Source organism: Cryptomeria japonica, chromosome 4 (genome assembly GCF_030272615.1).
Source record: "Cryptomeria japonica chromosome 4, Sugi_1.0, whole genome shotgun sequence".
Lineage (NCBI taxonomy): Eukaryota > Viridiplantae > Streptophyta > Pinopsida > Cupressales > Cupressaceae > Cryptomeria > Cryptomeria japonica.
Genome location: NC_081408.1, coordinates 514740928 through 514752479, shown reverse-complemented (window position 1 = coordinate 514752479; position 11552 = coordinate 514740928). Strand labels below are relative to the sequence as shown.

At 36.2% G+C, this 11552-nt stretch overlaps 1 protein-coding gene across 4 annotated transcripts; it reads left to right on the top strand.

The window, feature by feature from the left end:
• Positions 1-4212: 4212 nt before the first annotated feature.
• On the top strand, positions 4213-9730 carry LOC131049063 (uncharacterized). Of its 4 annotated transcripts, none has more exons than XM_057983070.2 (3): positions 4213-4398; positions 7939-8376; positions 8716-9730. In XM_057983070.2, exons 2-3 carry the CDS (start codon positions 7943-7945, stop codon positions 9425-9427), a joined length of 1146 nt encoding a protein of 381 aa, XP_057839053.1. In that variant the 5' UTR covers positions 4213-4398; positions 7939-7942; the 3' UTR covers positions 9428-9730. The 4 variants fall into 4 exon arrangements, with proteins under 4 accessions (XP_057839053.1, XP_057839048.1, XP_057839052.1 ...); XM_057983065.2 differs by having other exon boundaries at positions 7817-8376; XM_057983069.2 differs by having other exon boundaries at positions 4213-4446.
• The last annotated feature ends 1822 nt before the right edge of the window (positions 9731-11552 follow it).

Sequence of the window (11552 nt, the reverse complement as noted above, 5' to 3'; positions counted from 1 at the left end):
CAATTTCCTTATTGTCCTCTTCCTTAGATTCCCCATCTGTCACTCCTTCATCAACTGCAACATAGAATTGTTTCTTCCCTTTTCCTTTATATTTCCTAAACTTCTCCTTTCTATCACTGTTAGGGCAATTTGCAACAATATGTCCAATTTATTGAAAGAGAAACACTTAAGAGGTAGTTTACCTTTATATTTACCAATGCCTCTTGGAAGTCTCTTAGCCAGAAGAGCTTCAAAATCCATCAAGTTTTCTTCATCATCATTATCTCCTCTTCTACTGCCATGACTAGATCTGCAATCATAATTGTGACATACATCTTTCCCTTTTCTCATAGGTGTATCAGTTACAGATGCTTTAAAAGCTGATTCAGATGCCTTAGAAATACTGTTATCAAAACTATTTAATTCAAATGCAGTCAGTTTACCAATAAGAGAATCAACAATGACCTTATCACTACTTACTGACCTAATTCTTGAATAGCAGAAACTCTGATTGCATAGACAGGTTAAAGAGTTCTACGCATCTTACTTACAATAGTGTCATCTTCAATATTTCTTCCAACACTTTTAATACCATCGACAATCTCTTTGATCCTTTAACCATATTGAGCTATATTCTCTCCTTCAACCATTCTCATGTCATCAAATTTATCTCTAAGACTCTCTTCCTTAGCTTTTTGAACATGTTTGTCACCACCATAGATTAGTTCTAATTTCTCCCAAACTTCAAATGCAATTTCTAATCCATGCACATCAATGTATTTAGTATCAAACAATGCACCTACAATAACTTCCAGTGCTTGATTGTTTTCCTGTTGCTCCTTAAGTTGATATGGAGTTAGAGGACTGGTAGGAGGTACATATTTAGTAGTAACATGCTGCCAAAACTGAGAACCCATACCTTTGATATAAATCTTCATTTTGTCTTTCCATATTGTGTAGTTGTCCCTAGTAAACTTTGGACCCTTGTTCTTCATCATTTTCCTCCGGATCTTTTCCTCAAGCGGTTAAGCTTCTGCATACAGAGGACCAAGGCTCTGATACCAGTTGTTATTTGTAAGGATTCGATAATTACTGAGAGGGGGGTGAATCAGTAATTATAATAAACTTTAAAACTTTAACAATCAATAAACTGTTCTTCTAAGTGTTCATCAACATGCATGTAATAGAAAGATATCAACTCAACACATAAGAAATCAATCAACACATGAACACCAATATTTTCATGTGGAAACTCAAATGGAAAAAACCACGATGGGAATTGGTACCCACAAGATTTTGCACTCTTTCGTAATGCGCCCTGTTAGGAGCCTAGCTCAGTTAGGAGCTTACAATTATGGCCGATTAGGAGCAGACCTTGTTAGGAGTCCCCCGGTTAAGGGGTTTACCTCAGCCCTGTTAGGAGCTTTACTTTGTTAGGAGTAACCTTGTGAAAGGATTTAGAACCCAAGCTAATGAGTCACCTAGTGAAGGGATTTATACAATGAGGCCTGTCCGGACCTACTCGGTTAAGGGATTTTGAGTCTGTTGCAACTGTTAGGGAACAACATATGTATGATCTAAAAATAACACTATCTTCTTGCTTGTACAAATCCTTTTCTGATCCAATCTGCTTCTCTCTTGCAGACACACACACACTGGTTCGGCCAGACACTCTTCTTTTGATCACCGACATAGTAAATCATCACAAACTTACCCTAAATAGACTTTACAACTTAGTCGGTTACAAAACCCTAACCTCGTACTAAGATTTACATCATAGATCATCACAAATCTTTACAAAACATTACATATCATCACATGGATCATTACAACAAATTACAAATCAATTACAACTGTTAAATGATCATAAATCATCACTGCACTTCGATCTGATAAGCAATCAAGCCCTTAAAACATTCTTCTATGTTCTTCGTTGTTTACCAAGAGATTCCATCTTTAATCGCGCCAAAACAATATTTTAACACTTCACACAGTTTCAGCCACATCATCACCATCTTACAAACATAATGTAATACACCGCCGAACTCAAAATCATTACCGATTATAAGATTTGAATACCGGTTCTTAAACCCTACTAAAACCCTACAAAAAATACATCAATCAATCAAAAACATGACTTCTGGTAGCCAAAACATGATGTGGTTTCGATCATAACCTCATTACAATGTTACAAACACATTCCAAACCGCAACACCAAATTCTTCAACAATCTCTAGATCCAATTACTTAAGCATAACCCAGTTTCACATTTACTTGTTAAAGTCCTATTTGCCAGTTAACTGTCAAATCCATTCCATAGCTTTCCGATCAATCATAAACGACTTAGATAACATGACAGAACAATGTAACCATAGTTGCCATCAATGACAACACAAACTGATCATCAAGTCATCAAACAACATCTCAACTATATAATCACCAACAATCCTTATACCAGTTCATCAATATCATCAACAATTATGCCAATATCCATTCACATTATTAGTTATGCCAATATGCCAACATGAGAATGTGTACACATATGGTGAGGGAAAGAGGATAAGGTTGACTAAATGAGACACTTGTCATTGAGAAGGGCAAATGTCATGGATGGAAATGACAAGTGTCCTTGAGAAGGGCAAGTGTCATGGAAAAGAATGACAAGTGTCCTTGAGGACACATGCCTATTTGGGGGAGAGCATCCCAAATAAGAAGCTTCCATTCAAAATATGAAGAGATTTCCAAATATCAAGATAATTAAGATAAAAGAATGACAAGTGTCCTTGAGGACACATGCCTATTTGGGAGAGAGACACCCAAACAAGAAGCTTCCATTCCAAATATGGAGATATTTCCAAATATTGGGATATTTAAGATATTTCCCCAAATATTGGGAAATTCAAGATATTTAAGAATGTGCATACATGGTGAGGGAAAGGGACAAGGTTGACTAAAACCTATGGTTAGCCAAATGGGTGAGGTTTAGAGGAAGGATTAGATGAGGATTAAAGTTAAAATGAATTAAATAATCAATTTATGCATTTGATGTATTTATTAGAAGAAAGGGGGCAAATTTAATTAATTAATTGATTTATGATTATCAAATAATTAATTAAAAGGGGACTATAGCATAATTAATGAATTTAATTAGCTAGAAGGAGGGAACACTAATTAATTAATAACATATTTTTTTGTTGCAATACCTCAAAGGTAGGTATATATGACTTGTAACAATCTATTATCTCAAACAATTACCTAACCCACCCTTCAATTGATATATCACAACTCATCTATCACTAGACAACAAATACTATTCTTGCAATGCTATAGAGACAACTATGACACTTGTTAATATATTTCATTACCATTATAGTGCTTCCTCTTCGACTATTTGCCAACATAGTATGTCAAGATAAACAAAGCTAAAATAAGATATTTAACATTATGTGATTTGAAGTGAATTTTAGTGGATCGGTGTCATTATAATCGAACCCATTTAATTAGCTTTGAATGGGGAATTGGAGGCCCAAAATGATTGTCAAGGAGTTAGATTGTAGGAAGAACACTTGGATGAAGTAGAACAACAAGTGGATGAGCAAATGCGACATTAATTTGTAAGAATGCCTCAACACTAATGAAATTAGAAGAGATAAAAAAGTTTGTATTTGAAAAACTTAGTACTACCATGTAAACAAATCATATTGGTAAAAGAAAGCACATCATTTTAAAGAGTTCAACCCCATATGAGCGCATGATGAAAAAGACACTTGAGGGTCACAATTAAGGGAAAGGTTAGGCTTTTAGTGGCGCAAATGAGAACCAGTTCTCATCACCTTAGGTGTGAGATAGGGAGATGGAAGGTCCTTGAAGAAGAGTGAGAAGAAAGAAATAAGTATTTTTTGTGACAAAGGTGTGGTTGAAAGTGAATGACACTTTATTATTGAGTGTGCAACAAATAGATAGGTAGTCTAAATGAACTTTTTGAGGAGGCAAGACTCCAAAATTCATTGCGATCAAAAACTTAAAGATTGTTAAGGATGCAACTCTTAATCTTTTTGATCGCTGAACTCATGAACTTGAAGACCGCTAGAAATCAAGAAATCAAGAATTTAAACTCCTAAGAATGCAACTCTTTATCCCTTTGATTTATCCCTTTGATTTATCCCTTTGATAGCTGATTTCATAAACGTCATTAAAATTCCTTCATTCAATATAAAATCAACATGGCGTGATTTTCTTTTTCTTTGGAATAAGGCTTCATCCCGTTTATCTCTTTGGCGTCACGGACCTTAATTGGCACCCTATCGTTTGGCGTGCATAGTTAAGTTTATTGCAATGTTACTGTTTGCAGGGGGGTGGTTCATCTTACGATCGGCTGGGTGATTCTCCACAGATTGGGTGTAATCTGTGACTCACCAGGTGCGCCTATTGTTGTCTGTTTACCCTTGCTGGAGAAAACCTCCACAGGCAAGCTTTGTTCTAGACCTTTCTAGTAAGCGCGTGGTAGCCTTTGTACACCAGGCCTCACCAGTTCGAAGTCAAAATCAGCCAGCCATCATCTTCTTATTAATTGGCCACTATATTTTTCTTTATACGTATATATAGAAATTTGTTATGTCTTTCCTGTAATGGTGCCCTTGTTGTTAAAGTCGTTTTTTAAATTGTTATTAGGAATTTTTTCTTTCCTTTCCACAAAGTACATGCCGATCGTATTAGTTAATCTTCCAGTGATATCAATGCCCCCAAGTTTTAATCGATTTGACTAGGGATAAAGATATTTAAAAAGTCATATTTGTAAACTGGGTTTTACTCAGAGTGCATCTTTGGATTGAAGATTGGAAAATGAAAAAAATATGTGGGTTTATTATTAGGTTTTAGACAATTTTTGTTCTGGAATACAGCTTTCTTGGACTTTAGGAGCATAGCATTCTGCTGTTTTTGATTCTCGAGGGGCTGTGTAACAGCCAAACCAATTTCTTCAATGTACCACAACCCAGTGGAACAGATTTTCGATTACTTCCGAATGACTCTTATTTTTATTAATTCTTTCTTTTCGACTTGACTTGATGAGGCTAGTGATGATGGACAAACGAGTAATTCTTACAATGTTCTCAACTTTTGCCCAGTGTGCCTAGGTTTCCACACAAGCACTCACCAGTATAATGGCACATGTCTATACTTCCAAACAAAAAATTGATATATGCTAAATACAGATGAATATTTTCTGCTGTTTTGTTTAGAATTTTTGTGGCATGGTTTTTAAACACTTGAATGCCTTATAAAGTTCAACTGATATGTATCCCGAAAAAATTGCTTTCAGATTGAAGTCATGAGGTCAAATGAATGAATGGAATATTTTAATAACCTCCACAAGGCCCAAACAGCTAATGGGACCCGGGAACAACACAAAACTCTTCTAACTCGTTGTAACTTCTTTTCAAGATCTGTTTTTGGACGGTAGATTTTGATCAACAAATTTGCTGTTTTTCCTAACTGTGTATCTTCAAATAATGAGTTTAGATTGTCAATTTTCAAGATGTCCTCATAGCTTATGCGGATGCCATTATAAGCTGAGCATTCCATGATGAAATGCCATTTTGTCTCTACCACTCCTGCTTTGCAAAATAGACATAATCTTTTTTCCTACTTCTCTTTAGGTATCGTCCATCTACTTGTTTCACATATCAAGTGATGAGAATTTGTCCTTGGCTGGGCTATCAACATTTTTGCTTTCCAATTAATATTGGTTCCTGTGTAAATTTTTTGCTCATGTTCTCCTTGGGGTTTAAATTCTTTGATATGGTAATATTTTATTCACTCATTTTGTTTTTCCATATGTCATTTCCGAATATTTCCTGCAAAATTTTTTTAATTTCCTCATTAGTGTGTGTGGACTGCAAGTGATTTGAAGGAACACTTGAAGGTACTTGAACTTTTTTGCCTAGAGGCTGGAATGCAAGTTAATACCAGCAGGACTAAAGTCATGATCTTCTCTTTGAAAAGAAAGAAACAACAAATTACTGTTATGTTTGAGGGTTGCCCATTGGAGATAGTGGAGCAATACAAGTACTTGAGAATTGATTTCCACGATAAGTTCATCTGGGAGAATTGTAGTTAAAAAAGGATTCAAGGAGGTTGGAAGGCCTCTTGCAAAACAGATGTAGGAAAGTGGAATTATGGGACTGGAAAACCAAGAAAACCCTCTTTGGTTTGTTGGTTATGCCAGTTGTTCTTTATGGTTGTGAGATCTGGGGAAGTAGCATGTCAAATTACAAATGAAGACAAGTAGAAAGAATCCAAATACATCTAATCATTAGTAGTCTCAAGGTCAAGTCAACAGTTCCTTATGAGATTCCTCTAGCTGAAGCGGGAATGTTCCCACTGGAGGCCTCAGCTATAGTTCGCTTCATAAGTTATTTTAAAAAAGTTAAAAACATGGATGAGCAGTGCTGGCCCAAAATGGTTGTTGAGGAGGAACTAAAACGGAGGAAGAAGATTTGGATGAAGTAGAACAACAAATGGATCAGCAAGTGGAACATCGATTTGCACGATTGCCCAAGTAATAACGAGGAAATAAAAAAGTTTGTGTTTGAAAAACTTAGAACTGCCATGTGGACAAAGCAGGTTGGCTGAAAAAAATAACACTATATCAAAGAGTTTAACCCTTTGGGTGAGCATGATGAAAAATACTACCTAAAGGCACCTATTTAGGGAAAGGCTAGACTTCTTGTTGCTTAGATCAGAACCAAGTCCCATCATCTTAGATGTGAGACGGGTAGATGGACGGCCCCTAAGGAGGAATGGGAGGAAATAACTTGTCTATTCTGCAATAAAGGGGTGATAGAAACTGAATGACACTTCAACTTTGAGTGTGTAATGTATGAGGATATTCATACTCATTATGAGGACAATTTGAAGGGGTGCAGTCTAAAGGAGCTATTTGGGGAGGGGATGGCCCCTAAGGAGGAATGGGAGGAAAGAACTTGTCTATTCTGCAATAAAGGGGCGATAGAAACCGAATGACACTTCAACTTTGAGTGTGTAATGTATGAGGATATTTGTACTCATTATGAGGACAATCTGAAGGGGTACAGTCTACAGGAGCTATTTGGGGAGGCAAGACTTCACAAAACTGTAGGCTTCTTGATCAAGATCCACAACAAAAGATCTGACAATGAAAAGAACCTGAAAATTGTTAACAATACTGCTCTTGGTCCCATAGACTGATGGTCTCGTGGACATCATTAAAACTCATTCATTCATTTCATCCATGTGTTCTTCCTTCTAGCTAACTTTTCCCCATAATCATCTTAGGCCAACAGTGTGTTTCCATATTTTGAGTCTTCTTTAGGAGGTAACTTACTAATCGAATCATTGCTGATGCTTCCAAAGGGAAGGTACCTGTTTCTGCCAATAAGATTTCATATGGAACAGCAGTTTTAATTTTGAGGCTGCTTATGATTTCAAACTTTCAAGGTTCTATTTCCTTGTTTGCCAGATATTTTAATATCAGTGATTCCAAAGTCAGAAAGCATTATGATGTATATTTTTTTGTGCATTGCAATGAAATTTATAATTCTGATCTTTGTTTCGTTCTTGCTTAGGAGGCATGACAATTCTACAGGTTGTTGAATTCCATTTGATTGTATTTACTTCATTTTTGGAGTATTTCTTGAAAATGTTTGTGTATTTCTTGAAAATGTTTGTAAGGAAATATATATTTGAATATTTCTATTTTTATGCAATCCTGCAATCCATTGATGTGTTTTTAAGTAAACTCTAAAGCACATCTCTTTTCGATCTAGTAATTCCTTTAAGACCGTGCTTTTACTTGCAGACTAGATCCCTGCTTTCCAAGATCGTGTTCTAAACCAAATTAAAACAGAAGATGCGTTCATACTTATCTTCATCTTAAAGTCCATTTAAAAACCCCACAATAATGAATGAAGAAATTAACAGGAGGATGGAGGAGGCCAATGCTTCAGCTCAACAACACCAGCAACAACAGCAACCGCCATCTCAGCAGCAGCAATTGTTGCTGCAGCATCAGCAGCAGCAGCAGTTTCTTCTAATGCAACAACAATTTCAACAACACCAACAGTCCATTAACAGATTCCCTTCAAATCCTAACATAGCAAACAATGGTTCCCACTTGTTACAGTCGAGGAACCCAATTCTTCACCACAATCATCTTCTTCAACAACATCAACAGCAACATCAACAGCAACAACAACACCAACACCAACATCAACAGCAACAGCAGCAAACACATCAACAGAAATCAAACCCAAGACCGGGATATCAAGCAGAATTAGAAATGGCCCACCACGATGCATGGAAAGTCTGCAACCCGGACATTAAGCGACCGTTTTCTTCACTTGAAGATGCTTGTGAAAGGTTGGTTATTTCCTTTTATTATCTTTCTTTTTTCATTTTTTATTCTGCTTCAGATTAGGGTTCTTGGTTTTCCCGATTGATGAGCAATACTTGTAAATTAATCTTGGGCGAGGTTATTCCCTGCCCTTTTCAACCTTTAAGCACCATTGTCCGACATAAGCATGGTCTACAATCTGAAGATTTCTAAAAATGTACCATATACCCAAGCACATGTTGGCGGGAGTAATGGCTTACTTATTCTCATAGGGGAATTTGAACCCGGATAATTCTTATTAAGTGCTGTTCTGAGTGATCTGTTGTGGTGTTTTAAAAAAATTAAGATTCTAGTATTTTTTGCAGGATTTTGCCTTACCATGTTGTGACAGACTATGAAATTGAAGATGATGATAGACTGTTGGATTCCGATACAGCAGGTCAGATGTTGTCACGTTTTCAAGTTTGGGAGCAGAACCTACTTGCTAAAGTTGGTGAACTTAGTGTTGCATTTGAGAGGCAAATTAACACTTACAATTCCCTGTTAAGGAGGAGAGCTCAAGGAGATTTGAGATCAGAAGAAAGGCTAATGATAGAGCAAATCATACTTCATGATGAGAGGCAAAAGCTGATGGAGACCAGGGCAGAAATAGAATCCAGAGAGAAAGCAGGAAGAGAAGCAGCAGAAGCAAAAAGGAGGATAGCTATAGCTGAACAACAGGCACGGGCTGAAGCACAAGCACAAGCACAAGCACATGCAGAAGTATTGGCTAGGGCAGATGCAGCAAGAGTAGAAGCAGCTAGAGTCGAAGCTCTTGCGAAAGCAAGAGCTGAAGAGCAACATACTGTGCATGAGTCGTCCATGCAGGAGCAAGGTGTAAACATGGATGAAATTCTGCATAACTGGGGTCCTCTTCAGAGGGAAGATGATGCTGAGCCCTCTGAGGACTTTTTGAACGATGATCATGATCAAGAGGCAGGTGATGATAGAGGCTTTCAAAATATGGGAGTGGCATTAGGAAACGGAATGCATGATGACTGGAGAGATGTGGGAGAGCTTGATTTGAATATGAGGTGATGATCAATTGTAGGGGAAATGATTTTGTAATTACAAGTCAATGATTTCACTTTGGACTATAAATAGAGCGCAAGAAATTTAAACAATTAAAAAAATTTCCACAATTAAAGTTGGCAGAGGAGTAGCAGCTAGAACATCATGCAGACAACAAATATTAAATCATTCTAGTTAATCAATGAAAGATCATGTTTTGTGATTTTTATCTGCAAATGCCTATCAAATCTAGTTGAGAAACATTAATACTCACAAATGTGTATGACTCTTTTGCAACAAATAAATATTTGGCAAAACGTTGGATTCTCATGTGTTACATGTTTGGAATCTGATCTTCAACAATCTGTAACTTATACTCTGCGGGGATTCTTTTGACCGTAAGTGCTGCCTAGGGGACAATACCTGAACATTTCATGGTAGTGTCCTCTTCCATTGGCTTGTTTGTCTTAGAAATCCTCCAGGCCTCACCAGTTTAAAGTCAAATCAACTAGCCGATAACTTGTTAGTAAGTGGCCACTACTTTTTTATTTAGACATAAATATGGAAATCTGTTATGTTTTCCTGTAATGGTGCTCTTCTTGTTGAAGTCGTTTCTTAGACTGTTACTGGGGCTTTTTTCTTTCTTGTCTACTAAGTACATGTCATTCATGGTAGTTTATCTTCCAGTGATATCAATGCCCCCAAGTTTTAATCAATTTGACTGGGGATAATGAAATCTTAAAAAAAGTTGTCAGAGTTGTAACTGGTTTTACTCAGAGTGTATCTTTGGATTGAAGATTAGAAAGTGAAAAAAATGTAGATTTATTATTAGGTTTTAGACAACATTTTTTGGAATACAGCTTTTGTGGAAGTAGGAGCTTAGCATTCTGCAGTTTTTCATTCATGGGAGGCTGTGTAACAGCCAAACCAATTCCTTCAATGTACCGCAGCCTAGTCGAACAGGTTTTTGACAACTTTCTGAATGGCTTTTATTTTTCATTTTCTATGTTCTACTGAGTTTCGGCGATGGGCACGGTAGGGGATGGTGGGACGTGTTTCTGGTACGGGTACTTTTGGGCCATTTTTTAGGGGACAGCAGGGATGGCTGTTAAAAAAATAGGGGAATTTAAAAAAATATAGAGAAATTTCAAATATGCGTATCATAACATTGATAAAGCATTCATCATAAACTTGTAGAAGATTAATACATAGTATTAGACTCGAATTGAGATTTGACATGAGAAGTGACAAACAAATCAACAAAATTCAAATGCTTTCATTGTCAATATGTATACATATATTATTAGAATTATAATAAAAATGCTTAAAGGCTGCAAGTTTCAACTATGAAATGACATAAACTGTAAACAATAAACATAGAAGTCCATAATCAGCTGCCCATAATAATGAAATGATAGAATTAAGAAAATATATGGCTGTCCATAATCAGCACATGATAGGTCTAAGAGTCTAAATCAAGATCGGCAATGTGCATGGTAGGGGACGGTGGGACTTGTTTTGGTACGGGGTACTTTTGGGCCATTTTTTAGGGGACAGCAGGGGATGGCTGTTAAAAAAATAGCGGAATTTTTAAAAATATAGAGAAATTTAAAATATGCATATCATAACATTGATAAAGCATTCATCATAAACTTGTAGAAGATTAATACATAGTATTAGACTTGAATTGAGATTTGATGTGATAATTGACAAACAAATCAACAAAATTCAAATGCTTTCATTGTCAATATGCATACTTATATTATTAAAATTATAACAAAAATGCTTAAAGGCTGCAAGTTTCAACTATAAAATGACATAAACTGTAAACAATAAACATAGAAGTCCATACTCAGCTGCCCATAATAATGAAATGATAGAATTAAGAAAATATATGACTGTACATAATCAGCACATGATAAGTCTAAGAGTCTAAATCAAAATCAGAACTCCAGTCTGAGTCACTGCTCTTCTCCTTCTTTGCAAATCTGAAAATGAATGTCTTGTCGTTTTTTGGTTGTTTTATGCTTAGATTAGGTTTAGGTATTGTTTAAAGTGGTTTGGAGGTCTTTGTGGGCCTAGCCAGAGCCTTTTTTCAAATTAAAAAATGTGTTTGTTTTTTATTTGGCTGTCTAAAATTGCCCTGGGACGT

What these genes read in the sequence shown, in the direction of transcription:
- LOC131049063 (XM_057983065.2), top strand. Translation starts at nt 7,919, where the DNA reads ATGAATGAAGAAATTAACAGGAGGATGGAGGAGGCCAATGCTTCAGCT. An exon ending in CTTGAAGATGCTTGTGAAAG is followed by an intron (nt 8,377 to 8,715) that starts GTTGGTTATTTC and finishes TATTTTTTGCAG; the next exon opens with GATTTTGCCTTACCATGTTG.